Genomic DNA, 19533 nt, shown 5'->3' with positions numbered 1-19533 from the left:
TCCGTTAAGAATCAAGGACCCCAGGGCATTCCTAATGTTGCATCTGGAGAATTCAGGCTGGGCTGGGCAGGAAACGAAGACAACTCTTACTTTCCACCAGGGATTAGTAGAAAACAGCTTCCAAAGCGGATTTACAGTGGGCAGTCATCCAGAACGTAGCCTTCTATAACCAGGGAGGAAGTGAGAATTGAATTCAGTTCCTTGAATTCCATTTGATCCCGTATCACTCTACACTTCATGTGGTTTAGGAAGCTCTGACTCAGGTTTCAATTCTACCTTTTCTGGGTGTGGTGAGTCTGGGCAAATTGGAGCACCTCACAGAAAACTGTGTCTGCCTCACTCTACATCATGAAGATCAATCATGGCACAGGAAGCAAGGAGGGGGGCAAGATTTCATGGGCCAGTGGTTGGTCACTTTTTGACCAAGAGTACTCACATGCTGCAGGTCCCTACTCACTCCCCTGCCTTGTAGCACTAGATGGACACGGGCGTTGGGAAGTAGGCTCTGGGCTTCAGGCATGATGAAGACACAAAAGTCTAGATGGTAGCAGATCAAATGTGTAACCCTAAGGTAGGATTTTTTTTTTCCAATTGTCACTTTTCTTGAGAAATACTTAGGTCCTTGTTGTAAGTATTTAAAAATGGAGAAATGTCTTTGAGTACTAGAGGGTTTTGAATTCAAGAGTATAACCTTTGGACCCTATATTCCTTATGTTCAAAAGGTTAAGCACGAATAGGGTAAATATGTGTTTAAATCCAACTTCTAGATGTTGAAAATATTCCCGAAACAACACTACAAGAATGGGATTATCATCCGATTAAATGAGGCATAAGGAAAGATCAGAGGATTGGAAGACAGCCATGGCAGCTATCCAAAAGGAAGCACAAAAGGATAAGCAGGTAGAATGCACCTGTGAGCATTAAGTGGCCAGATATACATGCACCTGAAGTCGCCAATGAGCCGAGAGACAAAGGAAGACAAAAGCAGAGAGAATGCTTAACTAAGTAAGATAGACATTTTTCAACATTTACTGATAAAAGCATACATTCACAGATCCAAGCAGCTCAGGGAATTCCAAAGTACAAAAGTCATTATGGAACTATACCAAGGTGCATTGTAATCAGATTTCTCAACGGCAGACAGAAAATCTGGACAGCAGAGACATGAGAGGTGTAGCACACAGGGAGCTGCAGCACACCAACATCAACTGAAGGATCCGTGGCACCAGTTATTCCTTCACTCACACAGGGAGTCCCTGCTGAGCTAAGACTGTCCTATAAAGAGAATCTGGTTTGTAAGACCCTAAAGGGCAGAACCCAATTTCCACTTATCTCCTCATGTCCATTGGTTGGCCGTGTGCCTGGCTGAGCAAAACAAAACAAAACATAGCTCCAATGCAAGCATTCAACTCAACTAATATCTATATGTTTGTGGATAATAGTCTTTTCTATTCAAAAACATCTGTCAGTCACTAAAAGTTTAGTAGCACATATTAGAGGCCAGAGGTCCCCAGATGATCATATTTTATGATCCATTATTTCTTTGATTCAGGAGGAAATATGCTGTTGATACAATGTGAACCTGATAGAAGAGGTTTTATTTTGCAGTGTCTGAATGCAACAGTTCTTTGTAGGCTGCAGATCTCAGTAGCACAGCCCAGTTGTGCAGTTACTATGTCAAACATTTTTTAACCAGGCTCTGTGCTCTAAAGACAGCCAAGACATCTGGGATAGCTGCTGAGGTGCACCTGGGAACTTAAGTGTTCGAGTAAGAAAATGATAGGTTTAAAGGATTTTTTTTTTGCCATTTTATAAAATAGCAAAAATTTAAAAATCTCTCCTACTTTGGATTTTATAATGAGAACTATCAAAGAAGTATGATAATTGTTCTCAGTACTTCCTTTTCATCAACATTTTGCTATTTTTAGTACATGAATCTATACATTAGTTCAACACCAATATCATCAGTGTGAAAGCCACCCCACCATACCCAGAGGACATTTATTTCAGAAATCTTTCTATTATGAATAATGTAGAAACTGCTAAGAAGGAAGCAGAAGGTTCTAGAAAAGATGAAATCAATATCATAAAACTTATTCTGTGTTTTAGGCTAAATTCAAAAACTGTGACTGTTGGACTTCTCAGTCCACATTGGGTTTCAAGATACTGATTAGAAAATACAAGGAATACCACCAAGAAGAAAGTATATAATGTCCATAGAAGTCAGAGTGGATACCATGATGGCAAAGAGAAAAGACAGAAGAGTTGGAGAAAGTAAATTCAGTCATGTGTTGCTCAGAGGGATGTGTTCTAAGACATGCTTCAGCAGGTGATGTTGTCATTGTGAGCTAAGATGTCATATAAAATAAGATGTCATATAAAATAAGAAGTCATATAAAATAAGATATCATATAACCCTATGGGAGCACCATCCACAGGCAGCCTGTCATAGACCAAAACATCATTGTGCATTATTAGCACTAATAATTTTAATCTTTATTTTCATTTATTATAGAGAGGGAGAAGAGAGGGCAGACGTCTCCTGGTTCACTCCCTAAATGCCCATAACAGCCAAGGCCAGGCCAGGCTGAAGCCAAGATCCAGGAACTCCATCCAGATCGCCCACATGGGATTCAGGGTCCCAGGAACTTGAGCCATTACCCACTGCCTTCCAGGATGCATTAGCAGGAAACTGGATTGGAAGCAGACCAGCTAGGACTCACACCAGGCAGTCCCATATGGGATGTTGCTATCCCAAGCAGCAACTTAACCCGCTGCACCACAATACCCACCCCTATTTCTAGTAATTTCAGAAGACGGAAAGTATTTTAGAAAGATTTCCATCTCAATGACTAAAGTCGAATCTTGACTTTTAGGAATTCAGCCTTCCTTGTAAGAAATGTCAGCTTCCATAATAATTCTAGTAAAATTAGATCGTCCTCAGGCAAGGCAGCCTCTTGGTTGTAAGTGTCTTCATACTGATGTAAGACTTTTCTTATTAAAATACAAGGTTGTCTAGGAGTAGATCACATTATTGCCATCAATTGTATAATTAATTAATTTGCCACACCACATAGGAAGAGAGGGAGGAAAATTCTTATGGGAGATTTGAGAATGTTATCATTAAGCCAAAGATTAATAAATTTTTGTAATTTCAAGGAGGTTGAGAATGATTTGTGCAGAAACCAAGCAAAGAAACGCTTACTTTAAAAAGATAATTTCAGGAAAAAATCAAATATTTTTTTAAAAATTGAATAATTAAAATATTGACCTAGGATACACAATATCATCAAAATTCCATACAAACATTGTTACTGTCTGAAAGCCAGAGTTCTAAGAATGTTTTTATAGCAGCTGTTTAGTGGTATTTCTTTAGTGTCCTTAACTTTTTATGACCCAACAAAAACAGAAATGTGGAGGGAAGGTATCAGACTTTTGCATGGAGACAGCTTTTTATAGACTTCATCATCTGAAACAATAATTTCTCTTTATAGGAAGAACACAGATACTCTTTTCTTGTGACAAACTGACTAGCAAACTAAGATCTTCATAATGGCCCTACACACTTTTTAAGCTTTAAAACATGCATTACTTGGCTTATGAGCACTCAAAAAGCATAATGTTATTAAGGAAGAAGCTAAGTGATAAATGTTTTTCTTAACCAACATGGATTTCAGTTACCTTTTTCTCATTCCAGTACAATGGTTTTGTTTGTTGCAGAATATTAAAACAATTGGGCATAGTAGTTTGAAGATTTCTAAGATATGAATGAATGCTCGTTCAGTGCCCATATATGGAATATTTCTATTGTAAGTTGAACTTTATGAAAGTCCAGGGTTTGAACTATAAAAATATAACTATACTTGCTATCAAGACAAACATTTAGACACCTTTGTATAGTCAGTATAGCCCCCCAAATCCAACTAATTGCAAGCAGTCTGTTACTTGTCCATTTCTTTAAAAATAAGATAGAATAGGCTGGCGCCGCGGCTCACTAGGCTAATCCTCCGCCTTGCGGTGCCGACACACCGGGTTCTAGTCCCGGTCGGGGCACCGGATTCTGTCCCGGTTGCCCCTCTTCCAGGCCAGCTCTCTGCTGTGGCCCGGGAGTGCAGTGGAGGATGGCCCAAGTGCTTGGGCCCTGCACCCCATGGGAGACCAGGAGAAGCACCTGGCTCTTGCCATCGGATCAGCGCAGTGCGCCGGCCGCAGCGTGCCTACCACGGCGGCCATTGGAGGGTGAACCAATGGCAAAGGAAGACCTTTCTCTCTGTCTCTCTCTCACTGTCCAGTCTGCCTGTCAAAAAAAAAAAAAAAAAGATAGAATAAAAAATACTTGGATATTACTCTTTTTTTTTTTATTTTTATTTTTGACAGGCAGAGTGGACAGTGAGAGAGAGAGACAGAGAGAAAGGTCTTCCTTTGCCATTGGTTCACCCTCCAATGACCGCCATGGCCGGCGTGCTGCGGCTGGCGCACCACACTGATCCGATGGCAGGAGCCAGGTGCTTCTCCTGGTCTCCCATGGGGTGCAGGGCCCAAGCACTTGGGCCATCCTCCACTGCACTCCCGGGCCACAGCAGAGAGCTGGCTTGGAAGAGGGGCAACCGGGAGAGAATCCGGTGCCCCGACCGGGACTAGAACCCGGTGTGCTGGTGCCGCAAGGCGGAGGATTAGCCTGTTGAGCCACAGCGCCGGCCGGATATGACTCTTTTTAATAGTGAGTGAGCTCATAGATACAGTGAAGACAGAATCTCTGGACTTGTAACCCAGTAAATACAAAATGTTAGACATGGGAACTTGGAGACCTGTCCCTGGAGACGGGACAGCAGCCTTGGGTTGGACACCAGATTCTGCATAGCTGTTCAGTTCATGGATCCTGTGAAAGTGAACCACAGCAGATAAGTGGAGTGCGACAAATGAAAGAAGCGTGATTTGACATCTAAGACAGAGTGACTTGTCTTTGTCCCAGTTAACAGTGTGTTGCAAAGCATAAGGTTTAAAGGCAAAAAAAAAATAAGAGTTTTGAAAAGATTCTGATGAAAGACAAGAAGCATCATGCCTAATGGATGAGAAACTGGACCAGAATAAACAGAGGTCATCTGAGGACTCTGCCCACTTTCAACAGGTCCCTACACAGTACACTCAGAGGAGATGAAGAGCCATAAACAGGACAAGGGAGGCTCAACCTAAGGACCAAGAGGTGGGGGGTGCAGGCCCATAAAGGACATTGCCCTAATCACAGGTGGCACTGACAACACGGACTGCATCTATTGTAAATGCCTTACACATCCAAATCAACTGTAGAGAACCCCCACTAAGTCCCAAGTTACCAAATTCCATTCTGAAGTGGTAGAACCAGAGGGACTTGAACTTCCAACTTAGATACCAAGATGGAGTGGTCCAGATTTACCTTATTTTAAGAAAAAATGATAACAAACTGCAAAGAAATATACAAAACTGTGTGTGTGTGTTCTCTGAGACACCCAGCACTACTCAATGAAGGACACTGATCTCAGAGATAGGAGGCAAGCAAGCTGAACCCTGGGATTGTCTCCATTCACTCCCCTGGGAGAGTTTCCAAGCCATGGCCTTGAGAACCAGAGGAGCTGAGTAAACTGTTGAGTTACTCAACTCATGTTGACCAGATTCCTTAGGACCAAGTGCCCAGTGGGAGAGAGCCACACATAGAACCCTGGAGACAGGCAGAGGATTCCCCTCCAACATTCAGTAGAGAACTATCAGGGCATGCAGATGAGGGGAAATACCAAGGCTAAAAGAGCTACCTGAAATTATTAGAGAACAAACCCACTTACGTGGGGGTGGGTATAGTGCATGTTCCCAAGAGCTGGAGTCAAAATCCATGGGCCATTCCACACAGCATGCTGTAGGATCTTGCCTCAGTACTGAGGGATAGATAATTAGCCCTGGAAGTAAACACGCTCTAGTGCTTTCTATTAAATCTTGAAAATAAGACCCACAAGGATCAACAGTTTCCAAGTAACTGCATTCTAGAATGAGGCTTTCAAATATCTGTAGAAATATGAAAAGATCTAGCACCCTCCAGGTTAAAATTAAGAATATCTAACATCCAGTTAAAATTATGCTGCAACCAAACTTTTGATAAAATGAAATCCACAATGAAGAGAAACCAACTCAGAACTGATTCAGATGATAAAATTAGTAGACAAGGAATTATAACTGTGTTCAAAATGTTAAAAACAACATGTAAAAGACCCAAATAGCACTTGTAGAGTTGAAAGTACAATACCTGAAATAAAAAAATACCTGGGATGTGATTACTACAGATCGGACATTACAGAAGAAAAGATTGGTGAACTTGAAGATGATGAAAACTATCCAAAGTGGAAAAAAAAAAAAAGAGGTAAGATCATTAGTGAGTATCAAGTGGTCTGATGTATGTGTAATTGGGCTCTGAATGAGAGGAGAGAAAACAGAAGAGAAAAAATATTGGAAGAAATGATGCTTGGAAAATTTTCGAATTAAAATTATCAACTCACATATCCAGGTAGCTCAAGGAATCACAACAAACATGGAGAAACTAAACCAAAGTGCGTCATCATCAAATTGCTTAAAATCCATAACAAAAAGAAATCTCATAAGCAGAGGGGGGAAAGCATGTTCCATACAAAGATAAGAAAGTAGTGGATTTCTGATCACCAGCAATGCCGGTGACAAGACCATGAGCAACATCTTTAGAGCATTAAAGAAAACAGCTGAGCCCTCCGTGCTCATCATATGTTAAATTCATTTTAGCTTTGTATTGAGCAGACACAACCTGTCCTTAAAGGAAACTTGCAGGACATCACTGAGACTTAGAGTGGCTGCAAAACCGTCAATGAAACCCTTCTGAGCCCAGTTCAAGATGTGAGCTAACCTGGGCACTCACACAGTTCAGTCACCTAAACCATCACACCAGAGAGGAATTCCAACATGAGAACTTCAGCGGAATTGACACGGCATGATTCGAAAGTGATGGTGGCTCGGGAGATGCCACCTCAGCATTTTGTTCTCCCAGAGCCCTGAGTCAGAGAGTCTACACCACACACAGGGCTACAGAGTGAGTGGGTGTGTTTGGCTTTAGAAAGACGAGTGAGGGGGAGCATAATCATTGAAGCCCCAAGAGAGCTTCTGTGGAAGTGGCTGGAACTCGCAGGCTCCGGCAGTGATTGCACTGGCTTTGATCCTTTTCGCATAGGTCTTTTCTGTGGAGAGAGCTCTTCTTAAATTCTATGCACTTGATGCTGCAAGTTAACCTGACATCATCTTTCATGAATACAGCGTTTTGTATTCTCCAACCATGGACCAGAAACTGGAAGACATTTGAGATAAAGTGATTAATAAGACTTGGTCTTTTGCTGTTAATAAATATGTGAATTAAAAGTCTTTAAAAAACTATTAAAGATGCTGTGATAGGAGTATGAACAGGTGCAGGGGTATACATTGGGTTGTTGTTACAGAGCAGTGGCAAGGAGTGAGGAAGCACGCTTCCAACATCACTGTTTGAATCCTTGGGGCTATAATTCAGTGATTTAATGCAGTAGCAAAGACTTCTATTTAGGCAAATTCTCGCTGTTTAACAGCAAGACCCCCAAGTATGCAAGAGCTCAAGGAAGTTAGAAGCTGTTTCTGTGGGGGTCACAGTTAAAGGCAGGTGTCTGAGGTGGGAAGCTCCCTTTCTCAGAGTAATTCACACAGGCTGACAACTCTCCGCTGTCTTCAGCATGTAACTTAAAAGACTGCTCTTGTCATCACCGCGTACCAGCAGGAAGCAAAACAAAGGAACAAGAACAAGGTTCACAGCAAGAAATGTTCCCCTAGAAAGCCCAGATCACACCTATTTCGTCCTCCTCCTAATCTGGATCCAGCTCCTGGCATCCATCCAAACCACAGCCTGCCAGGGGCCGGCGTTGTGACACAGTGGGTTAAGCATGGAGTTCTTAGCTCCTGGCTGCTGCCTGTCCCAGTACCACCCATTGCCACACTGAGGGAGTGAACCAGTGGGTGGAAGATCTGTTTCTATCTCTGTCCCTCTCTGTGGCTCTGCCTTTCAAATAAAATAAATCTTAAAAAAGCAAGGAACAGAATTTGCATGGATCAAGGTCATCAAAGTTCAGATTTGTCCTCTAAAGAGACAAAAATCTGCTAGTATATTCAGTTTACATCATAAAATGAAATACTCCATATCTTAGAAAAGCTACCTTACTAAGGAGAGCTTCGACACAACCTATGTTTTATGCTCATAAAACTGAAAGCTCTCATCAACGTGGCCCCTCCGGACCATGCCCTGAAGACTAATTTCTGATTTCCCCCACCCCATCACCAGAAGGAGAATTTGCTTAATATCCCCCCAAACAGCATGTTTTCTGGCTCCAAAAGAAAGAATGAAGTCTGTCCCCCTTCCACCTTTGAGGTATCATGTTTTAAGAAAATGGGTAAATGAAAGGAGAAATGTTCTGATTTGGTGTGTAGTAAGAACAAGAGACATCTGAAATACTCTCATTTACGTATAGTGAACAAAAACTAAAATGTCAGGGAAGCAGCCTGCACCTCCCCATCAACGTCCTGTTTGCTGGGCAGGAGTGTCCACTGCCTCTGTCAGCCTCTGTCTTGTCAGTGTCCCGTCCTCAACCATGTGTCCACAAGGTAATGTTGCAGGAGCACGTAGGAGCCAAGCAATGCCCGTCGTCTAACAGGGTCAAATTTAATTCCCCTAAGGGCATTTCTAAATGCCAGGTGCATGCAGTGAGGATATCTCCAATATTCGATGACATTCACAATCAAAATAGTTCCTGTCTGTGTTCAGAAAGTTTTATTAAGACAGGATTTTTTTAAATTGAAAATTACTGCTCCTTGAGATAGCTTGAGAGTTGGGCAGATGTACTTGTGCACAGTGGGTGCATCCTAGGAGTCTTTTTCTGTTGAGCTTTGTCGTCTTTATTTCTTCATACATCAGAATAATTTCTCCAGGGCAGGCTTTTAGCCTAGTGTTAGGGCATGGCTCCAGAAGCCTGCCTCCCCCATTGGTACCTTGTTAGATTCAGGTTCAGATTCTAGCTCCTGGTTCCTGCCAATGCAGGCAGCGGTGATGGCTCAAGTAACTGAGTTCCTGACACCCACGTGGGAGACCTGAGTTGACTGCTAGCTCTCAGCTTGGACCCCAGCCCAGCCTCCACTATTGTGGGCATTTGTGGAGTAAACCTACTGATGCAAGTGCTGGCCCTCAAATAAATGAACTGCATTTCTCCCAAAGAAACTCTCTAGTTTGGATAGCAATATTTCAGCAGTTCAGGAATACATGTGATAAAGTTACTCTTTGCACTAACCTGATTTACATTTTAAAAGTACAGACAAGAAAAAATATTTAAAATATATGCCAATGGCTGCCTTTACCTGAGCCAACATTTTTATTTGTTAAATATGGATTTATTGCTTTATAATGTAAGGAAATTCTTCATTAGTCCTCTTGATTACAGATACCACTTTTCAAAACAGATTTTGCAGTTTGGAAAACACAAATGTAATCCCTTGGCATGCTGATACTTGAATCTGTTGCAGAGAAACCATTTGAAAGGCTTGATGCTAACACCACCCAGTTGCTTCATAAATCTCATCATAGCCACGAACTGCAATTCTTTTCCAACTAGGGAGAATCTGATAATTCAGATAATCACTTATGCTTTCTGACCATCTTAAACCTTCTTTATATGATAAGCCACTGGGCCACTAAAACTGAATAAATGGGCTTTCTTTTAGCAAAGGAAGAAATGCTTTCTGCCTTCTTATTAGAAGAATGAGATGCCAAGTGAAAAGAATGATACTGTAAATAAACTCGGAAAAATATCCCAGAACCTCTTGCAACCTGTACCAAGTTCATTGTATTTATTTCTCATTTTATATCTGCAAAACCTCAAGCACATTGTCGCCCTGTGACACCGCACAACCATCAAAATGTTTCTGAAAGATTGTGTTTGGAAGAGTCTGGCTTTAAAATGTGACTTCTTCGCTGTGTCAAAAGAGAGAGTGGGAAAATGGCTAATTAGATAAAGTCAGTGAGAAAATGATCATGTCACAGAAAACCATTTTAATGCACACCAGACTTCCAGCATGAGAGTTCTTTTAAGGTGTAGAGAATTAATCAACAAATTCAGAATTTTAACACTGATGGATGCAGCCTCGGCAGAGAATATTTAGTTCTTAAAAGAGAACGCTGTCTTTAGTTATTTAGCAAAATATTAATATTTCAAGAGGGAAAAGTGAGTTAAATTACAGTTAATCTCCTTTCAGGAACATGAATCAACCTTAATGGAATCGCCTTCGCTTAAACAGGGGAGGCTGTTTTGGAAAAATTACAGCAGGCCTGGGACTTTTGAAAGTCAGACCTCTGGGAATCCACCATAGAGTGAGGCAGCCTCGGTTTAAAGGGTTAAAATGCTATTTGACTTTGTTATATGACTTTGTTTTATTGCCAAACTCTCAGTACATACCCCTAGGAAATTAGTGTGCAGGAAACTTTGTGTTGCTCACTTTGGATTCATCTTGGACCTTTTGTTTTGTCTGATGCAGGAAAATGAAAAGCATTTCATCTAGACAGGGTGGGGTAAATTCAGTCCAGTTCAATTCCTTCCGCCTGAAAGCATGGCCACATGAGATTTATTGCTTTATAATGTAAGGAAATGCCACCTGTCCTGCTGCCTGTACTTGGTTCTGAACTTGGGGGTCTCGCAGGCTTCTCCCACACAGGGGCTGGGGTTTGGGTGTCCATTTCCCTGTCTTGTGCTGCCTCTTGTGTGGGACACACCTGGATGTAGTGATTGGTGATTGGCCTCTGTCCAAGGTGCTTGTTTGACCCATGCCATCTCCCTTCCTATTGCACTCCCCTGAGGTGGAACCATGTATTCTGTACCCCAGAGAGGCACGGCCCATGGCCACCATTCTAACCTGTCACCTGTTCCCTGGCCAAGAGAACCCTGTGTAGCCCAGGGTCCTTAGCTTTCCTGCCTTGGCTGTCTCACGCACCCATGCACTCACACCTGGGGAACCCTCAGGGGCTCTCCCTTGTCACTTGGGCCCTGCAGGAGCCCTCCGCTGCCCAACCAACCAATCTCATTGTTTTTCCTGCACTATGGCCCACACTCCAGATGGTACCAGAGACTCCCTTGGGTCTTCCTTAGCCAATGCTATGTCTGTGATGTGCAGCATTGCCCATGCAATCCAAGTTGCCGTGGACTCCTCACTCTGCCACCTTCAAGGGGGATTTGATCCTTAGCCCTTCACCCATATGGGGAGACTTGTCCAGGGGCGTTGCAGGGTTCCTTGGACTTGTCTAGGGCATTCCTCCTTCCCCTCTTCCTCTTCTTCCCCACACTCTCCATCCTCCTCTTTCTCATCCTCTTCCCCCTTCTCCTCCCCCTCCCCCTGCCACCCCATTCTCCTCTTCCTGTTTTTCCTCCTCCTCCATTGAGCATCTTATCTTGTGCCATGGACCAGACTTCTCAGGGGTATCCTGGTCCATGCCTTACTTGCCCTTCCCTCTGTATGGGCTCAGTACATGCTGTTCTCATTCTCTTTACAAAAGGTCAAAGTTCTGCCCCAAGATGTCCAGCTCAACCTTTCTAAGTCATGATACGTGTTCGATCGTTTGTCTATTTTTGTGTCATCCTTTTTCTTTAGTTTTGACTAAAACTCTTAGCAGCCCCAACTCCTCTGGAACCATGGCAGGGCCTGCTGCGCTCCCCAAGGTTTCTCTTTTGCAAGAATTCTATGTGCATTTCTAGGTTGCAGGCACCTATGCACCTGTGAAATATTCTCTGTTTCCCAGTTTCTTTTCTCTGGACCATGCCTTTCTCTCTCTCTCGACTCTGGCATTGTCTCCAACTCCCTACTGAGTTGCAGATGTGGGTTCCCAGTGACTTCTTCCAGAGGTGAGAGGCTGCCACGTTCAACAGCATCACAAGCTTGTACAAACTTGCAGCACCTTTGGGATGAAATATAAATGACTTATTTTGAGTAGTTATATACCTTGGTAATATTAGAAATCTTACACATGCTATAAAAGTTTTATAGTAATATTTTCTGTGCATCAGTATGTGTCAAATCCTTTGTCTGGTCATCCCTTTTTATGCAGGGAGAACATGTCACCATTGACCATTTTCTCAAATCAAAAATCATACACGTTTTTGACCCTACATAACCATTTATTGGTTACTCTCGAGTCATTCCCAAGAAAGATGAAGGACTCTCATTATTCTCCAGACACCAAAACATCTTTCCATCCACCAGGGAGGGTGAAAAAGCTGGTCTTGTGAGAAGGACAAAGCCACACCTGTCCCTCTCTTCTCGGGTCACATACAGCCAGAAAGGATGGAGAGAGAGGGCAAGGCAGCCCGTGAACACAGAGGGAATGAGCTGATGGCAGAAGGGGAAGTAAAGACACCATAAACAAAAGAACCAGATTTCGAGAGTGACAGGTTCTGGGGTCGGGGACACAGGCAAGCCCTGTGGTCAGATTTCACGTCTTTGTGTCTACATCGCCTCATCTGTAATGTAATAATAGTGCCAGCCTCCCTGGGGTTTGGAGAATTAGGACATCACACATGTGTAAGCCAACAGCGTGAAGCTTGGGAAGAAGTGGTGTTGGGGAAGAGATTCCTAGCGTCAACGGGTCATGATCTCCATGGTGTTTTGATTTATTGCTGATGTTCACCTTGCGATGTGTCCCCATGGAGCCCACAGCCTGATTTCCACTCTCCTCCTTTTCTGACCTCCCCTCCCTAGTCTTGGGAAGAGCCCCACAAAGAATGGCCCCCATAAGCTCAGTCTTCTGGTCCCTTCTGGGCTGCACACTGGAGACCCAAGGGGCACAAGTGGTAGCAGGCTGCTCGGATGCATCAATGAGTGTTGGCATTTGGGTACAGGAGAAAGAGCTTCCACACTGGCAAGATGTATCAGATCGAGATACCCCAGTCCCAGGAAGCAGCTTCCCGACACAGTGTTTTTCCATGTCTGTGATTTCCTGGCCACCCATCTCTTTGTTCCCTGACAGTGAGGCTATAATTAGTCTCCTCCACCAAGAGCCACATTAGTGAGTTTTGTCTGCTTCCCCACCCCTTGGGCATCCTAGATCGGGAGGCTACAGGGAAGCCAGAGCGAAGCCTACGGTACAAGTTGGTGTGATAAGAATCTATGTGAATGTGACTTCTAACGTAGGACAGGATGAAGTTGTTTGTTTTTTTGATCTCATATTTCATGCAGGGCTGGGCTGAGGATGTGGCAGGCATGGCGTATGCCCTACGTTCACTGCCAGAGGGGGCTCCCTGCCTGCCACAGGTGAGAGCCAGCTCTGGGTGCCTGCCTCAATGGGGAGGGGGGTGGAGAGGGCCCGGCGGCAGGGTGGGGGGTGCGGTGGGGAAGGACTGGTCCCAGGAGGACTCAGCCACTGAATCCAAACCCTCATTTTGTGAATGATTTTCTCAGATCATAAATGAGATTGTGACAGGTTAAACCCTTATATCCGTTGATTTTTTCCTATCACACACTCTTCTCTGGCATGCTATAGAAAGATCCGAATGCTTTATCTTCCTGATACTGCGAGTGTATTTCAATGAGAAGCATTAGTGGCCTGTGACCAATACCCCAAAACAAATTGCACATCTTCCTTCGTGAGTAAGACATTCAGTAATGAACCTTGACCTGGTACACTTTGATCTTGATTTTTGAAAAAAAGATCTTTCAATTTTCACACTTAATTCTCAGCATCATATTTATCTCTCCTCACCCCTACCCTTAGTGTTCTGCCAAGGATTTAGCATCAGCATGTTCAGCAGCTCATCTCTATGCCCCACCTCCAAATTCACAACCATCTTTTTTTAAAAAGTCATAAAAAATGTTTGGCCTTGTCATGAGTTTTTTTTTTTTTTTCTTAATGTCCATGGCTTGGGACCCTCTTGTCCCAAAGTTCATATCTCAAAGCACCAAGTGTACATATCATAACACCTAGCTTCCAAAACTCAAGAACTGAGGTCACAGTCACAAGAGAAACAAAATAGAGGTTACTGATTAACCCTGAAACCTGTAGCATATGCTGAAGGCAAACAAACTCAGAATGTTTAAATGCATGTCTAACGTATTCAACCTATTCTATAACTAGGTGTTGTCAAGTCAACCTTTCTGGCTCTTGTGAACAGCGGCCTGAAAACCCATACGCACTATCCGCTGAGACGGTATCCACCCCATTTCTAAGCCCTCGCCTCCCCTCTTGTTGCAGTGGTCAGTCTATATCCGAGCTGCTGTCCGAAAAGAGAAAGGCCTGCCCATCCTTGTGGAGCTGCTTCGAATAGACAATGACCGAGTGGTGTGCGCCGTGGCCACGGCGCTCCGGAACATGGCCTTGGACGTCAGAAATAAGGAACTCATTGGTAAGTTTCACCCCTGAGTCATAGCGTCTCAGTTTTTCTATGGAAGCGTTTTCTTGCTGGGTGCATGTGATTGAATCTACAGAGCATACATGTATGAAAAACAGTGCATCATCATATGAATGGGTAAAGGAAATGTAATATACATTATATATATATGTGTGTGTGTGTGTGTGTGCGTGCGCAAAAGAATGGAAAAAATGACAAAAAAATGAAATTCTATGATTTGAATCAAAATGGTTGCAAGTGGAGGCCATCAAGTCAAGTAAAAAAAGCCAGACACAGAAAGACAAATACCATGTGTTCTCCCTTATATGTACAGCTAAAATTTAAAAAAAAAGGAAAAAAAACAAGTGTCTGCATATCAGTTTTGCTGCAAATATTGTGTTCTGACAATCTGTGTTTTAAATCTTTGTCAAACCATTAAGAATTATATTCTATAGTTTTAATGAGCTGTGACTATTTTAAAATTTCAATGAGTGATGTTGAATGTCCTTTCTTCTGATTATTATTTATAGCCCCTACCTATGTTCCTGCTGAACTATTGTCTATTACTTTTGCTTTGTTGACTCTTTATTTACTGGGGCATTCATCCTTTGGCAATAATGTAAATTAAAAATATGCTATCTCAAAAATTAAAAAGGGAAAAACAATTTTAAATGGAATTTTTAAAAAAAGAATAGAATTTTTAAAAGTGCATTAGTATGAGCTTAATTTTTACCAGCTCTCCTGTTTAAATCCAGCATGTTGATTTCTTTTAGAATTTAGAGGAACATGCAATTTTTGTTTACATTTCTAACCTTTGCAAATGAAAAACCACCGCTGCTCATCACCCCTGTGCTGCCCCAGTCCCTGACTCTCTCTCAGGTGCTCATTTGCTTCCACTGTGGTTTGAGTGGTTCTCATGGGCTGTGTGTTACTCTTCTCTCAATTGTTCGTTTATTTTGCCTGAGACCATACTGGCTCTGGAACCCTATTTTGAGAAAATGTTCCTGTCCCTTCAATTTGGCACTCACCACAGAGGACCCTTCTGTTAGAGGCACTGAAGAGGTCCTGTGTGCTCCCATTTATTCAACACATATGTATTCATGACTCGCTTTGTTCCAGGCCTGCTGTAGGCCCAAAGCGTGGCCATTCAAGAGAGCAAAAGAGAGGAGATATAAAGTCAACAAAATAATTAATTTTTCTTAGTAATTTTGGAATATAAAATGCATCATTATCCATGGTAGCCAAGCTGCGCAGTATTCCTCCAGCCTAACCAAAACACACCCTGTGACCAACATTCACCGCCCTGGTTATCCTCCTCTGGCAAACACCATGCTACTCTCAACTTCAAATGGTTCGTTTTTATTTTAGATTCTGTATCTAAGTGAGATCAGGTGGTATTGGTCTTTCTGTGCCTGGCTTATCGCCCTTACCCTGATGTTCTTCCAGTCCATACACGTTACCACAAAAGACAGAATTTCCTCCTATGTTAAGTCCGAATAGTATCCCATCATATATAGAAACCACGCTTTCTTTATCCGTTCATCTATTGATGGACACTTAGGTCGATTCCATTTCTTGATTCTCATGAATAGTGCTGCAGTGAACACGGAAGTGGGATTACTGGGTCATGCGCTGGTTCTGTTTTTAGTGTTTTGTGGAACTCCCATATAGTTTTTCATAATGGCGCAGCTTTTTTGATCCCTTGCACAGTATACAGGGGTTCCTTTATCCTGCACGTCCTCACCAGCACGTTTTAATGTTCATCGGTTTTGTTAGAGCTGCTCTGACTGTTGTGAAGTGATATCTCACGGTGGTTTCAATGTGCATTTCCTAAAGAATAGTGATGTTGAATGGTTTTCATTGATAGGTAGACAGATGAATTGATCCCTATCAGACTTATGGCTTGCAGATCTTTTCCTGGTCTGTCAGTTTTCCTGTCACTCTGTTAATTATTTCCTTTGCTATACAGAAGTTTATTAGTCCAATGCAATCCTGTTTTTATGGTTTTTTTTGTTACCTGAACTTTTGGGATCAAACCCAAAAAATCATTGCCCAGACCACTTTCATATAGGTTTTCTCTGTACCTCTTCTAGTCGTTTTAAGGTTTTAGGCCTTATGTTTTAAGTCTTTAATCCATTGTGAGTTGTTATCTGCGTATGTGTGAGATAAGGGTTCAGTTTCACTCTCCTACATGTGGATATCTGGTTTCGGGCTGTGATTTTAAATAGGGGATCAAGACTGGAGTTGTTGGAAAAATGATAAAATTTGAGCAAAGACTTAAGGAGGTGAGAAAGGCTAGGGTATGCAGATCTTTCGAGGGAAGAGAATCCAAGCTGAAGGAGCAGCCCCTATAGAACGCCCCTGGGGGAAGACTCCCTGGGTATGCTCCAGGCCTTCCAGGGGCCTCTTGTGACCAGAGGAGCCAGTGATAGGAGGCCAGGTCAGAGCGGCCTTCTGGTGCCTGCCTCTGTAGATAGGATTGTGTCCAGGCCAAGGCAAATTGATGCCTGAAGAACAGTGAACCCACAGGGACCTGCTAGGGAATGGCATGAGCTTTCTCGGGCTGTTGTCCCAACAGGTAGGCTTCTGGTATTGAGGAGGTGAGTTCTGTAGGCCTGCTAGTCAGGTCACTGTCAGCATGAAGTCTGACAGCCTGGCTGTAGGTGACAGGTGTGGGTGGGCAGCATCTGGAGGCCAGGCAGTGGGGAGCAGGATCAACCCCAGTGGCCAGGGTGCAGCTTCTCTGTTGCCTCCGGGGGACTAGGAGAAATAAGATGACAGGCAAAGTACAAGTCTGCATTTCTGGGGCAGTTGAAAACCAGGAGTGATATACTAGGCCACCCATGACCCAGGCAGGAACCAACTACTTTTTCCCTTCCCATTTGCAATATCCATCATATCCTTCAATGAAAACCAAAGATGTGCAGGTTTTCAACCATTTGTTTATTCACAGTGAAGCCAGATTTCAAGTCTGTGTCTAGTAAATCAAGTTATGTGCCATCCTTGAGTAGGAGATAAACATGCAGCGTGATATTTGTGCTTAGTTTGAGTGTAAGTATTGTCTGTGGATTGTTTACGTTTTGTGTATTTAAATGAAGTTATTAGCTCAGAGGTCAAGGTACCCTCTCCACACACTCTCTTCTTGTCCTTACACAGTTACTTCAGAGAGAAGCACACTGGGGCTTCCCTGAAAGTCTATCCCTCCTCTATAAAGGGAGGAAAATCAATAGCTAATCAGTCTCCCGCCTGGATACTAACTACTAGGTATTGTGAGTTTGTGTGTTTTATTACTTTCAGTGGATTAAAATATAACAAAATAGTGAACTATTGATTGGTTTTCTAGCTCCTAGGCACCTCTTCCTTCTCAAAAGCCAGTTATCCCGTGCTCTCTCTGGGTCAGAACATTCTGAGCTGCATCTTGCTACTGTTAAATTGAGCCTTTACTTTTAGATGTCACCAGGCAGGAAATGGAGCTGATCATTTTAAAGCAGCTGTGAAAATATCTAAGTCAGGCGCTTTATGGAATCAATAACATTTTTCTTAAATAAGAAGAGTGCAATTTAATAAAAAAACAGCACTGAAGTCTATTAGGAGGAAGGAAACGTGTCTTTTGCTCTTTTACTTTAATATTGTGCAAAACAGTGATTTTGTAGGAAAATGCTATCTAAGACTTTACACCTTGAGAAGGAACTGGCAATGACTTTGAGCCAAGGACAACAACAAAAAATGAAGTATGGACTCCCTCTCGCTTTCTGCCATTGCCACTGAAAACTTGATGACCTCACCTGGTTTCATGGTTTCAAAGAGAATTGTATTCTGATGACTCACAAATAGATGACTTTGGCGTGAATCCCCATCTCTTGTCTACCTGTCTGTCCACTGAGTACCTAATAAGTATCTCAAGTGCAACACCTGCCCACACCTGCTCACTCTATAACCTTCCCCATGACAGCAAATGGCAGTTTGTCTTTCCAGTGGTTTTACAGTGGCCCAGGAAATGGATCTTACAGTCCTCTTTGACTCAGAACCAGCTCCCCCAACATAAGATCCAGTCTGTCAACAAATATGGTCTTTTTTCTGAATTTCCCCAGAAGCTAACACTTCCCATCTCCATGGCTTTCTTCTTGGCCCAAGTCTTCCATCATCTCTCACCTGGCTGATGACTGTGGCCTCCTACGCTGTCTCCCGATGGCTACAGTCAGCTTTGACAGCAAAGCAGAGTCGCCCTGTTAGTCTACACCAGAGCATACTATCTACCAGAGCACTGCACCTGCTACATCTCAGTATAACATTAGGGCTTTGTGATATGACCCTGTTGGATCCAGCTCTCTGTTACCTCTCCAACCTCACCTCCCACTCCTCTCCACATCCATAATTTGATATGTACTCGGTCTTGTCTCTTGTCTATCTCCCCAGTGGGAATGTAAGTGCATTGAGAGCAGGAACTTCTGACTTGCTGTGTGTACCTGGAGCAGCAACAGATGGTGGCAGGGACTTCACATATATTTGCTGAACAAATGACTGAACTAAGTTTCTCCTGCCTGACCATCATCTGATGATAAACTCTTCTTCTTAATGGTGTGGCTCAGTAGCTAGGGTTAATGCACAGTCACATATTTCTTTGAAACTTTCAGTAAACAGTCATTGTCCTGAGTAGGGTAAAAACAAGGGTAATATTTAGCTGCAGTGAAAAGAGCCAATACTATTGTATCGCTTCAATGAATTTTGCAAAACACCACCCGTTTCAGCACTTGGACAGCTCCTGGCAAAGTGGCAGATGCTCATTTTAGTCCAATCCAACCTCCCTTCCTCCCTCCCCATCCTCACCTCCCCACTCCGCCCCCCAATCCTCTCTGCTGCCAAAACCCAACAAACAAAAAACTGAAAGCACACGTGAACTGGCACCTGTCTTTCAAACCCCAGCTCACAGAGACCCTTTCCTTGAACTCAGACCTTGGGTGTGGCACCCGCTTGATAAAAATTCTTTTCTTTTGTCTTAGATTTCTGCTTTGCACAGTTTTTTTTTTTTTTTTCCTGTCTTTGTGCTTACCTTGCATCTTTCCCCAATAAAATAAAAAGCAGGAACCAGGGAGCTGACATTGTGGTGCAG

At 43.0% G+C, this 19533-nt stretch overlaps 1 protein-coding gene across 2 annotated transcripts in view; it reads left to right on the top strand.

Moving 5' to 3' along the window:
- CTNND2 (catenin delta 2) overlaps positions 1-19533 on the top strand; it is a 441886-nt gene that overhangs the window by 330119 nt on the left and 92234 nt on the right. Inside the window, exons 11-12 of one of the 2 annotated variants that reach the window (XM_062211763.1) lie at positions 13276-13350; positions 14288-14438. In XM_062211763.1, coding sequence (XP_062067747.1) covers positions 13276-13350; positions 14288-14438 — 226 coding nt within the window. The remainder of the gene's footprint in view (positions 1-13275; positions 13351-14287; positions 14439-19533) is intronic. The other variant, XM_062211762.1, reaches the window with a different exon arrangement.

This window comes from Lepus europaeus, chromosome 15, assembly GCF_033115175.1.
Source record: "Lepus europaeus isolate LE1 chromosome 15, mLepTim1.pri, whole genome shotgun sequence".
Classification (NCBI taxonomy): Eukaryota; Metazoa; Chordata; class Mammalia; order Lagomorpha; family Leporidae; genus Lepus; species Lepus europaeus.
Note: the sequence above shows the minus strand (reverse complement) of the source record. Positions and strands in the feature narration are given on the sequence as shown.